The sequence below is a fragment of the Sarcophilus harrisii genome, chromosome 1, assembly GCF_902635505.1.
Source record: "Sarcophilus harrisii chromosome 1, mSarHar1.11, whole genome shotgun sequence".
In the NCBI taxonomy this organism is placed as follows: domain Eukaryota; kingdom Metazoa; phylum Chordata; class Mammalia; order Dasyuromorphia; family Dasyuridae; genus Sarcophilus; species Sarcophilus harrisii.
Genome location: NC_045426.1, coordinates 84,171,068 through 84,184,726, shown reverse-complemented (window position 1 = coordinate 84,184,726; position 13,659 = coordinate 84,171,068). Strand labels below are relative to the sequence as shown.

At 38.6% G+C, this 13,659-nt stretch overlaps 1 protein-coding gene across 2 annotated transcripts in view; it reads right to left on the bottom strand.

Annotated features, from left to right (window-relative positions):
• TRAIP (TRAF interacting protein) overlaps window positions 1–12,534 on the bottom strand; it is a 49,099-nt gene extending 36,565 nt beyond the window's left edge. Inside the window, exons 1-3 of one of the 2 annotated variants that reach the window (XM_031959061.1) lie at window positions 12,283–12,534; window positions 1,771–1,828; window positions 865–948 (exon numbers count right to left, since the gene is read on the bottom strand). In XM_031959061.1, coding sequence (XP_031814921.1) covers window positions 865–948; window positions 1,771–1,828; window positions 12,283–12,380 — 240 coding nt within the window. In that variant the 5' untranslated portion in view covers window positions 12,381–12,534. The remainder of the gene's footprint in view (window positions 1–864; window positions 949–1,770; window positions 1,829–12,282) is intronic. The other variant, XM_031959057.1, reaches the window with a different exon arrangement.
• Window positions 12,535–13,659: the final 1,125 nt, after the last annotated feature.

The window sequence follows — 13,659 nt, the reverse complement described above, 5'->3', positions numbered from 1 at the left end:
ATACTCCAAAGCCAAAGGCCAAGTCACTGGGAACTTTAAGAGTAAAGAAGCTCAATTATTTCTACTGTATATGCTATACTCAATTTCCCTAGTTACAAAATGAGGCTGGCAGAATTAAATCGTTTCATAAGCAATTTGAAAGAACATCCAAGAAGGGCTTTGAGAAATCTACAAGTACAAAGGTTTACAAATATAGCAATGTGGCTTTCACTACTAAACACCACTGCAGTATTAAGTGTCCAGGGAATGGGGACATTACATTAGTGTTTTTCAAGCTGAAAACTGTGCAGGAATTTCATGAAGACTGCAGATAAGAGCAGTTTGACTCTAAATCCAGTGCTCTTTCCATTATGTCACGTTGGCTCACATAAAAATAATAAGAATGAGCTTAGGAGCAAACTGAGGGGCAAATGGGGATCCTGGGTTCAAATTCCAAGTTGGCCACTTACTTTTTGGGGGCCTCATTTTCCTTATTTATAAATGGACTTGCCTGAAGGGCCTTCACAGTTTTAAATCCCAAGATCACCTTGTTCCTGCATCTGTTTCCCTAACCATATCACTACTTTATAATTCTCCTTTGCTTCAATCTCCTGTGACAAGAGCCCAGTTATTAACACTGAGCTGTCTTTTCTAACAACACAGAAACCCCGACCTTTATAAGTAGGCACAAAATGCCATAGGGGTTCTATTGAATAATAAAGTTGAAAAACATTTCTCCTGCATAGTGGCCCTGCATACCTTAAATTAAAACAAACATTAACTGCTTATTTAATAAACATTAAACATAAGCATTTCAATATATAAAAATTAGGGGGGGAAAAAGTCTGCATATAAAACTATGAATCTTTATTTGTTTCTGCATACCTTTAAGGTCTCTGCATCCAAGCCTGCTTCCTCTTCCTGAGCAAGGTCAAAGAAAAGCTTATTGATAATGGATTTTCTGCCAACCTAGATGGGAAAATAGAATAGGGAAAACAAGACTCATTATCAGTACCCAGACCAAGAAGTAGGTATTAAGGGGAAAAAGAAGCGATGAAGCATCTGACTGTGAAGTAAATCGCTTTCTCTTTCCACACTCAGAACACTTAGGATTATATCAGAAATGGCATTTTGATCTTCCTCTAAAGGAAAGAATTAGGAACAGGATTCTTTCAGAACAGCAGGTGCATTCTAGCTAAAATGGATAGCTTCAGAGTGACCCCTGCTCTCAACAAACCCAGGGGGTCACAATTTTGTGTTCTTTAAAGTTATGACACTGTTTAATTGAATGACCACTTCCACTGATAAAAATCCCACTATTCTATGGTAACTCAATGAAAACAAAGCAGCCAAAGGCATTGGACCTTAAGGAAATCAGGAAAAATATGGAGACTAGTTTTCACATGGTATTACTTGACATAATGGGAAAAGAATCTGACTTCTCACTGATTTTGACACACAGAATCACAAAATTTTGATAGTTAGAAGGGGCTTTTTAGCAGCTATCTAGTTTGACCCATAACAAAAAAAAATCTTCACTATAACAAACCCAAGTGTTCATCCAGCATCTGCTTGAAGTCCCTCATGGTATCATCTTGTTGAAACTTTACACAGAATGAGGATGCTCAAATAAAGCTGCTATGTGGCTATAGACATAAAGACATGGAGAAATGGCCATGGACAAGTTTGATATTCCAAGAGCTCTTCTCATTCAGTCACTTCAATAAAGAAAGACAGTCTTTCATCAAGGCACACCTACCATCACCATTACCCCTAGAAATAATAGTTTACCTGGATCCGACATTGTGGACATGTACGACTTGGAGCAGTATCAAACCACTTAATGAGGCTGAAAAAGAAAGAAAGGGCAAAATGGACATTTTTAGATATTGCTAAGCAAAAAGTTCATAAGCCTGAAATAACTGCTTCAGGAAGTTTGTGAAATACAAATCAAGCATTTATTGAGTATAAAAGCCTACACTGAGAGGATTCAAGATATGATAGGCAGATAAATCCCTATTTCTAAACCAACAGAGCCTTTAGGTATCACTTAATTAAATCCCCTACCTTTATGGACAAGAAAAAAAGACCCAGTGTGGTTAAGTGATTTACTTAAAGACACTAAGACAGTAATAGTACAGAATATAGCTAGGATGTACTCTTAATTCCAGATCTGGGGCTTTTCTTACTATATTATGATTTTCTGCCCAAGTAGTACTTACAGTTTAATAGGAATGATAAAATAGGATTACAAATAACTCCTCAATTTGTGTATTTTAAACTTGCAAAGTACTGTTCTCACAAGTCTGCAAGGTACTACTGTTGGTGTAGTTGTGAATTGATTCAACTATTCTACAGGGCAATTTTGGGCAATTATGCCCAAAGAGCTATAAAACTGTGTATATCCCCAAATAGACCATTAAAAGTTAACTGGATGAATACAGAGAGGCTACGTGAATACTGATGCTACGTGAAATGAGCAGAACCAGGAGATCATTACATACTTCAACAACGATACTGTATGAGGATGTATTCTGAGGGAAATGGATTTCTTTGACAAAGAAACCTAATTCAGTTTCAATTGATCAATGATGGACAGAAGCGGCTACACCCAAAGAAAGAACACTGGGAAATGAATGTAAACTGTTTGCATTTTTGTTTTTCTTCTTCCCAGGTTATTTTTACCTTCTGAATCCAATTCTCCCTGTGCAACAAGAAAACTGGTTCTGCACACATATATTGTATCTAGGATATACTGCGACATATTCAACATATATAGGACTGCTTGCCATCTAGGGGAGGGGGTGGAGGGAGAGAGGGGAAAAATCGGAATAGAAGTGAGTGCAAGGGATAATGTAAAAAATTATCCTGGCATGGGTTCTGTCAATAAAAAGTTATTATAATAAAAAAAAAATTTTATCTGAAAAAAAAATAAAATAAATGTAGACAAAAAAATTAATTGGAAAATAATCTAATCCTAAAGAATATGTTGAGTCAAAAAACAAATCATAAAAACCAATCAATAATTTCAGAGAATGACAATGGAAACAACATATCAAAATGTAGGGGAAGAAGCCAAAGTAGTATTTAGGGGAAAATTTATTTCTCTAAATTCTTACATCAACAAAATGGAAAAAGAACAGATCGATGAATTAGGCATGCAACTTAAAAAACTTGAAAAAGAACACATTAAACCCCTCCCCCCAACACCAAATTGGAAATCCTGAAAATCAATGGTGAAATTAATAAGATTCAAAGTAAAAACCACCATCAAGTTAAAAAGTAAATCTAGGTGCTGGTTTTATAAAAAACCCAACAAGACAGATGTCATTGATTAATTTAATTTAAGAAAGAAAGAAAGAAAGAAAACCAAAAATCTGGTATCCAAAAGGAAAAGGGCGAAACCACCACTAATTAAGAAGAAATGAAAGCAAACACTAGGAAATATTTCGCCCAATTATATGCCAATAAATCTTACAATCTGAGTGAAATGGATGAATATTTATGAAAATATAAATTACCTAGATTAACAGATCAGAAAATAGAATGCCTAAATAACTTAGAAAAAGAAATTGAACAAGACATTAATGGAAAAAATTCTGAGGGCGAGATGGATTCACAAGTGAATTCTACCAAACATTTAAAGAACAATTAATTTCAATACTATATAAGCTATTTGGAAAAACTGGCGTGGCGAAACTCCTTTTATGACACAAAGATGGTGCTGATAAGTAAAACAGTAGAAGCTAAAACAGAAATAGTAAATTACAGACCAATTTCCCTAATAAATATTGATGTGAAAATTTTGAAACTTTACTAGCAAGACAATTCCAGCAATTTATCACAAGGTTCATATGCTATGACCAGGTGGAATTTATCCCAAGAAGCAGGATTGGTTTAATATTAGGAAAATCATCAACATAATTGACCATATCAATTGCAAAGCCAACTGAAGTCTTATGATTATTTCAACAGATACTAAAATGGTGCATACCCTTTGGTGAGTAATACTACTAAATACTACTAAATTTATATCTCAAAGAAATTTAAAAAACAAAACAAAACAAGGAAAAAGGCCTATATGTACAAAAATATTTATATCAGTTCTTTTTGTATTGGCAAAGAATTGGAAATTGAGGGGATGCCCATCAATTGGGGAATGGCTGAACAAGTTGTGGTATATGATTGTGATGGAATACTATTGTGCTGTTCAGGAAAATTTGCGAAGACTTATGCGACCTGATGCAAAGTGAAACGAACAGAACCAGAAAACTGTACACAGTAGTAGTAATAGCATACAATGATAAACTGAATGATTTAGCAATTCCCAACAGTCCCAAAAATGCAAGATGATTCCAAAGGACCTATGATAAAAAATGCTATCCACTTCCATACAAAGAACTGATGGAATCTGAATACAGATCGAATCATACCAGTTGTTGTTTTATCATTTTCTTGGGCTTAGTTTTTTTTTTTTTGATTTGTGTTTTCTTTCACAACATGAAAATGTTTTACATGACTGTACATGTATAATCTTTATCAAACTACTTGCCTTCTCAATGATAGAGAATTTGGAATTTAAAAGTATAAAAAATGAAGGTTAAGCATTGTTTTTACATGTAATTGGGGAAAATTGATTTTTTAAAAAGTCTACAAGTTAGCTAAAATAAATATCACCCTCATTTTACAAACTAAGGTTCTGGAAAGTATATGAACTTCTGAGAAGGAATCAAAGCTTTGTTTGACCAAGTCCAATGCTCAAGCTACTATACTATGCTTATGTAATATAATTATAAAAAGCCATTATATTAATTAAAATATAATAAGCACACAAGAGGAAAAGTGTTACAAAAAAACTAAGAGGGGATTGGTTCTGGTTTGAGGAAAGGTGATAATAATCAGGAAAGGCTTCATGTAGAGCTAATACTTAAGGAAGGCCTTGAAAAATGGAAAGAATTTCAACAAGTAAAGATTTACTCATACACACACACACACACCATCTTTCTTGGTATTGCCAATTCCTCTACTTAATCCTTAATCCCTTCCTCCCTTCTTCCCTCTGCCAGTATACTCCCTTGATCATGGAATCTCTTTTCATTTTCAATCTCTTCATATCCAATAATTTTTCCTTCAAATATGCCAAGATCTCCCCCATCTTAAAAAACCTTCACTTGACCTTCAAAGGATAATCATATACCTCAACTTCCATTGTCTCTACTTTTCTTACCTCCTACTCCTTTGCTAAAGTAGATGGCACAAAGATTGGATGGAGAGGTTAGAAATGAGGAAGACTTGAGTTCAAATACTTCAAATACAAATGCCTCAGATACTTTCTAGTTTCTGTGATCCAGGACAACTCATTTAATCTCTGCCTCAGTTTCCTCATCAATAAAATAGAGATAATAATAAAAATAGCTCCTACCTGCTAGGGTTGCTATGAGGATAAAATGATAATATTTTAAAAATACTTTGCAAACCTTAAAGCACTATATAAATGTTAGTAGTCATACTGTTGTTGTTATTATTTTCAACCTCTTATAATATCCCTTCTGTCCCTACCATCTAGTAGAAAGTGATCTCCGCTAGGTCATTAATCTCTGCTAGGTCTTTTTTGCTAAATCTAAATCCCCTTTCTCAGTCCTCATTTTTCACCTCTAATTCCTCTGATGCTACTAACCAACCCCTCCTTCTGGATATTTTCTTCTGAGTTGTCCTGATACTTCTATTATGATTCTTTTTCTCAGTCTCTTTTTATGCATTATGCTCTATATGGAATTCATGAATGCACGAGTATTCCAACTCAATCTCTGTGCTAGATAGACTTTCTCTTCTTCTGTCTTTAGGTAATCTCATCAGCTCCCAATGATTTAACTATAATTTCCATGCAGATGACTCCCAGATATACAGATCCAACCCTCATTTTTCTCCTAAGTTTCAGACTCATCTCTCTAACTACTTGCTTGTCATGCCCATCTGGATGGCTCATAGGTATTTAAAATTCAACATATCTAAAAGAGAATTCATTATCTTGTTTCCTAAGCCCATTTTCCTCCTAAATTCCCTATTTTTGCAGAGGGTATTATCACCTCTCCAGTCAATGAGGTTCACAATGTAAAGTCATCTTAAACTCTTCAATATCATCTCCCTACATCTAATCAAATGCAAATTATATCGTGATACTATTATCTCTTCCACATAATTCTCAATCTAGCTATAAATGTCAGTCTCTATCTGTTGCCTCATGTTTACTTTTAGCAAAAGTAACCTAGTTCAGTCCATCATGTGACCATCATTTTGCTCAGACAGCTCATAATAATAATGATAATGATAATGATAATGATCTTATTTGGTCTCTCTATATCAGGTCTCTTCTCTTTAATTCATCCTCAACCAGCTGCTAAACTACCGTTTCTGACATGTCTAAATATGCTACTCCTTTAGCATAACATCATCAGATTTAGAAATATCAAACATGAGGCTTCAGTGGTTCCCCACGGCCTTTATATTAAGATACAAACTCCTTTGCTTGGCATTTAGAGTCCTTCATATGCTGACTTTTGCCAACTTTCTAGGCTACGCTAGCACAGTCCTCACCCTCCCATACTCCAGTCAAAGTGATCTTCCTGGAGACATTCAACCTCCTGCCTCTGCCCCTCTGCACAAGCTGATCTCCTTATCTGGAATATTCTGCCTCCTGGAACTCCTGGATCCCTTCAAAGCTCAATGCAAATGCTGCTTCTTTCAAGAGATCTTTCCTGAAACCCCAGGACAATGCATCTCCACCCAGTACAATGCAGCTCCGTGTGGACAGGGAAAGTCTGAGATAGAGGTTGAAGAACTTTTTTACATTTGCATTAGTGTACTTAATGCCAACAGTGCACAATGCCTGCCACATAGGAGGCATTTAATAAATGCTTATTAATTGGATGAATTGTGTTTTGAGCTTGCTACAATGTAACATTCAAAGCACAGAGAACAATGTAAGCCAAGTCACAGCAGTAGCAAAATGCATTCGAGGAATGATGAGTTTTCTGGTTTAACTGCATCACTATTGGGCAGTATTAAAATCAAGCTTAAGAGATTTAAGTTGGGATCAAATTATGGAATACCAAGGTAAGGAGTGGAGATTTCACTTAGGAGACAATAAGGAGCAATCAAACCACCTGTTACAAAGTCAAATGCAAGTTCTAGTTCTGTTCTAAGTCTACGATACTGTACTGCAACTATGTTAGAACCCAGTGTTACACACACCCCTTGGAGAAAAGCCCAGTCTGTACTCAAAGCTGAAAACTTGAATCAGTTTGGAACATGGAGACAAAATATAGTCAAACAGGTAGGTGGAGACCTGGATTTTGAGCTAAGCTTTACCAGTTTTTCCATTTCTTTTAGTCTCCCTAGTTTCTACAATCTGAGAAATGGGGAGAACTATACTTGTCATCTCCCTCTCATCAAAAAAGTTGCAAGGACGAATAAGGTAGTGTCTGCTCCAAATACTTAGAATTTAGTTCAGAAGAAAGATGTGAAAAACACTAAAGTTGTCATTCTCACTTCATATTAAGCAGCTGGAAAGTACAAATAAATGATTTGGCTGAAAAAATGGATGTTTTAATTTCACAGCCTTATTTCTTCTTCAGTCCAATTTCTCTTTGTGCCCCAGGACTACAATGTTATAGTATAGTCTGTACACACTGTATACTCAACAAAAGTTACAGATAAAGGTTTCCACAAGCTACCCAAAATCACATAAAATGGAATAACCTTTGGCTAACCAGAAATTTCAATTCTTCTACCATTACTATTCTTTTCCAAATTGCAATTGTTTCTGGTACTGGTCAAGCCTCTGTTACTTAGTTTAACATGCATGTTATGGTATGGTGAAAAGAGCACAGGATTCGGAGTTAGAGGACCCTAGTTCAAATCCCAATGCTGATGTTTAATACTATGCAATCACAGATAAACCACTTAATCTTTATGGAAATCAGTCTTCTCACTTGCAAAACACATTATATTTACATTTTCTACCTCAAGGGGCATCATGGAAAAACTTTGTAAACTGTAAAGTGATGAATAAGGTATTTGTATATTATAACTTTACATTAATTTTAATTTGGGTGAAGAATACAATTGTGCTTTAGTTGAGAATTTTTTTTAGCTTGTCTTATACACAACTTACATAATATAATCAATGAGAGCTAATAAATTATGAAGAGTCTATACAGCAGGTAGCCATGACTGAGACAAGCTAGGTTCCTCTTGAAGAAAGGATCTGTTCAAAGGAAAGGTTTGAAATAGGCAAAATGATAATTAATATTTGTATTTCTTCTAATATTTGTTCTTCATAGTTAATAACTAGGAAATATCCTGAAAACAGGGTTCTTCATGTGTACAAAATGATGGACTCTACCTCTATCTAGTGACTGAGAACATACAGGCAATTAGCCAGTTACTGTTGCCTTAAGTGAGCCAACTCTTCTCTGACCATGCGCCCACAGTTTGGAATCTATTACTGTCATTTCTCAAAAATCAATAGCTAGGTTTCATTCCTTTGGGTTATGCTTTCTTGGAATTTTTTTTTTTGCCCACCAGGTCTGATGTTGTCCCACATCAGTATGCTTCATAATGACTACCTAAGAATCTTGCTGCCTAATTAAAACAACTCTGAGGTACCACTACCTCTCAGATTGGCTAAGATGATAGGAAAAGATAATGATGAATGTTGGAGGGGATGTGGGAAAACTGGGACATTAATACATTGCTGGTGGAACTGTGAACTGATCCAACCATTCTGGAGAGTAATTTGGAACTAAGCTCAAGGGCTCTCAAACTGAACATATCCTTTGATGCAGCAGTGTCTCTACTGTATCCCAAAGAGATCATTAAAAAGGAGACGTACAGAAATGTTTGTAGCAGCCCTTTTTGTAGTGGCAAGGAACTGGAAACTTAGTGGAAGCCCATCAATTGGGGAATGACTGAATAAATTAGATCATATAAATATAATAGAATTAATTAGCAGGATGATTTCAGAAAGGCCTGGAGAGACCTTCATGAAGTGATGCTAAGTGAAGTGAGCAGAACCAAGAGAACATTGTACACAGCAAAAAGATTATGTAATGATTAACTGTGATGGACTTGGCTCTTTTCAACAATGAGGTGATTCAAGCCAATTCCAATAGAATGGGGATGGAGAGAGTCATCTGCTTTCAGAGAGAGGACTGTGGAAATTAAATGTGGATCACAACATAGTATGTCACTTTTTTTGTTGTTGGTTGGTTTTTTTCTTTTCATTTTCCCCCTTTTTGGTCTGATTTTTCTTATATAGCAAGATAATGAGGAAATATGTACACAAGAATTGCACATGTTTAACCTATTTGCATTACTTGCTGCCGAGGGGAAGGGAAGAAGGGAGGGAGAAAAATTTGAAAACACAAGGTTTTGCAAGGGCAAATACTGAAAATTATCTCTGCATTTATTGTGAAAATAAAAAGCAATTTTTGTCAAAAAAGTGAGCTCTTATTCCAGAAATCGGAATTTGGAGGTTTATCAAATATTAGATTACAATAGGCCTTAATTATTAATAGTGTGGTATGTATCTAATCTATTTCACTGATCCACCACTCTATTTCTTAGCCAGTACTAAATGGTTTTGATTATTGCTGCTTTACAATATAGTTTTAGGTTTGGTACTGGTAAGCCACCATCCTTTGTAATTTTTTTCTTTAATTCTCTTGATATTCCTGACCTGTTTCTTTAGATGAATTTTATTATTATTTTTTTTTAGTTTTATTTGATTGGTATGGCCATGAACAAGTAGACCAATTTAGGCAGAATTGCCACCTTTATTACATTAGCTAGGCCTAACCATGAACAACTGATATTTTTCCAACTGTTTAGTTCTGATTTTATTTGAGAAGTGCTTTGAAGTTGTGTTCACATAGTTCTTGGGGTTTGTCTTGGCAGGTTGACCCCCAAGTATTTTATTTTGTCTACAATAATTTTAAATGGAATTTCTCTAATTGTTGCTAATGGGCTTTGCAGTAATATATAGAAATGCTGATGATTTCTGTGAGTTTATTTTATATCCTGCAAGGTGTGAATTGTTTTCAGTAAGTTTTTGGAGGATTTTCTAGGATTCTCTCCCTCTCTTTTTTTTTTTTGGCTATGAGGCAATTCCGGTTAAGTGACTTGCCCAGGGTCACACAACTAGGAAGTGTTAAGTGTCTGAGGCCACATTTGAACTCAGACCTCCTGACTTCAGGGCTGGTGCTCTATTCAGTGCACCACCTAGCTGGTATGGTGAAAAGAGCAGAGGATTCGGAGTTAGAAGGCCCTAGGTTCAAACCCCAAAGTTGATGTTTATTGCTATGTAATCACAGACAAGCCATTTAATCTTTATGGAAATCAGTCTCCCAAATTGCAAAACACATTATATTTACATTCTCAACCTCACAGGGGCATCTGCAAAGATAGTTTTACTTCCTTACTGCCAATTTTAATTCCATTAACTTCTTTTTTTTTCCCTGATTGCTAAAGCCATTATTTCTAGTACAATGTTGAATAATAATGGTGATAATGGGCATCCTTATTTCACCCCTGATGTTACTAGCAATGTATCCAGGCTTCCCTCCATTACAAATAATGCTTGACATAGGTTTTCGAGACTGGTTATTATTTTAAGGAAAGGCTCCCTTTATCTCTATGCTCTCTAGTGTTTTTAACAGGAATGGGTGCTGTATTTTGTCAAAAGCTTTTTTGGTATCTACTGAGATTATCACATGATTCCTGTTGGTTTTGTTATTGATATAGTCAATGATGGTAGTAGGTCTAGAAAGATTTACATAAACTGATGGTGAGCAAAACAAGCAGAACCAGGAATACACTGTATACAACAGCAACAAGAATATATGATGATCAACTATGAAAGCCTTGGTTCTTCTCAGTGATTCAGTGATCCAAAACAATCCCAATAGACTTTGGACAGAAAATGCCATCAGCATCCAGAAAAAGCCTGAATGTAAATCAACACATGCTCCATTCACTTCTTTTTTTCTGTTTTTTCTCTCTCATGGTTTTTCCCTTTTGCTCTGATTTTTCTTTCCCAACATGATTCATAAAGCAGTGGGTATTAAAAAACAAACCTACTAAAATAAAAAAAAGTAAAAGCTATTACCAAATTAAAAAAAACAAAACCTTGCTGCCTGAATATAGCCAATATGAAAATGTTTGGCACGTCTTCACACGTATAACAGATATCAAATTGCTCGCCTTTTCAAGGAGTTAGGGAGGAATGAAAAGGGGAGAAAAATTTGGAATTTAAAAAAAAATTTAAATACATTTTAAAATATACTGAACAAAATAAAAACATATTGAAAGAAATATGAAAAATGCAAACCGAAAAAAAGCAAAAAGAATCTTGCTGCCTGCTATCCCTTCCATATGCTTTACTAAACAAACTATGTGCATTGCTTCTGAGCCAACAGGTTCGGACAAATGGTCCTCCAGGCTTCATTAATAAGTATGCTGCTATTTGACGTTTAGCGTAGTTCAGCATAGAGAAACAGAATAATCAAGCCCAAGTCTGTTTTCTGCCTAATCCTTTAAATCAAGTCTATTCTGACTTTGTATAACCAAAGAACACAAAGTCAAAAATGAAACTCCTTTTTCAGAACGTTCTAAAACGTTCTCTCGTATATGTACATGTGTGTGTATGCGCGCGCGCGTGTGTGTGTATGTAGACATACATACATTTATTTCTCCCTGGTCTTAAAGCCACATTTTAATGAAGGACATGCAATTGGACACAGGTGTACGTTCTCCACGCAAAACCGCACAAACAAAAGAGGAAAGGGAACTAACTACTGGTCTTCTCAAGAGTTCCATGACCTATCTCTTCCCGCGGCTCCTAAGTGGCCCCCAGCAGCAGCAGCAGCAGCAGCAGCAAGAGTTCGGGAGCCGGCAATAGCGAACCACCGCCTCACACCGAAAACTGCGCCTTGCGCCTCCCCCTGGCGTCACAGAAAAGCTCCGGGACAGCGTCCGGCCCCAAACCCTCACGCCCGGAAACTTCAAGAGCCCGGATTGGGGTCGGCCCGGCCGCAAAGAGCAACGCTAACCCCACAATAATAATGTAACGTTCCGATTCCGAGTTACGCCGAGAGGTCAGCATCTGATACCCGGGCATTCCCTGAGCTGTCTGGCGTTTCCCCAGGCGCCCTGCCTCAGTTTCCCCCTTTCGGAAAAACAAAAAGTTGGGCGGAGCGACCTCAAGGCCCTGCCCCCCCCACCTCCGGCCCGGCCCGCACTCACCAGTCCAGGTGGAAGGTGTGCCCGCAATGGATGGCGGCCACATCTCGGGAGTGGTCAAAGAAGTCCGAGCAGATGGTGCAGATCGCGCGGATCGGCATCCCGGCCCCGGGCGCTTCCTCACGGGGCGCCCGTCGAGGGATAGAACTAGGCCAGAACCACAGGCGACCGAAGCTTCTAGGCTCTCTTCAAATTTGGCTCCGTCCGAGTCGCTTCCGGAAGCGGGGAGGAAGTGACGCAAAAGCGAGGCGCGCTATCCGAATGAGAGCGGCCGGCGGGGAGGAGGAGGAGGGAGAGGGAGGGGGAGGGAAGCGGGTGGAGGCGGGTCCCCTGACCTCCCGCTGCCTTTTTTTTTTTTTTTTTTTTTTTTTTTTTTTGACACGGGGCCATTATTCTCCTGGGAGTGACTGGCTGGGTTCTTGTGCTGACTCTCTCCCTCTCCCAGACAAGCCCTTCTCCCTCCCTGGGCCTCAGTTTCCCCCTCTGTAGAAGGAAAGAGATGCTCTCCAAGCGGTCCTAAATTCCCGGGGGGGGGGGCGGGGGAGGGCGGCCGGGCTTGGGGGGGAAAAAAGAACCTGGGCTGGAACCCCCCCTTCGTCAGTTTCCCCATCTGTGAAATGGTCGGTGTGCTTGCATTCACCCTCCCTCCTTCTGTTTCCCCCGTATCCCGAATCCTTAGGGACGCGGCCCAGCCTTGCCCTAACTGATGGCCCGGCTCGCGAGGTTTCTAAAGTTGTTTAAAAACACCAAAACCACGTTTCCCCCATTACCCTGTGAGCCCTCGGAGAGCAGGACTCGTTTGGGTGTTGCCTTTCTTGCCCCGCCCCATGCTGGACCCTTCTTGTGGTTTCAGCTGACTCCTCCTACCCCATCTGGGGTTTCCGCGGCAGATAGCCTGGAGGACTAAGTGGGAAGGGGCGGGTCAGTCCTCCCAAAGCCCCCACAGCTGGGAACCCTCACACACTTGAAGGCATTGCACACGGGCGAGTTTTACTGAGACGTCGCTTGTGAATTCGGAATGAAACAAATTGGAGGCAAGAGGGAGAAGGAGGCAGCTCAGAGACTGCTTCTCAGTCTCCTTGTGCTGGGGATCTCTTCCGCGGGTCAGAATTAGATCCGCAGCAACCACGAGCAGGCGGCTCCCCTAACACCCAGCGGCCACTGCCAGGTTGCTCCCACAACAGTTTGGCATTTCCTTCTCCCGCTTATTTTGGAAACTGAGGCAAATGGGGACGTGACGTGCCCAGCCTCACGCGGCCGGTGAGTGTCTGGAGCTGGGTTTCACAATTGCAAGCCCGGTGCTCTCTCCTGGGTGCTGCTCCCTCCGTCCACGCTGCTTTTATTTACTTTGTATCACTTGGTTAGTCTAGGGAGCGTCTG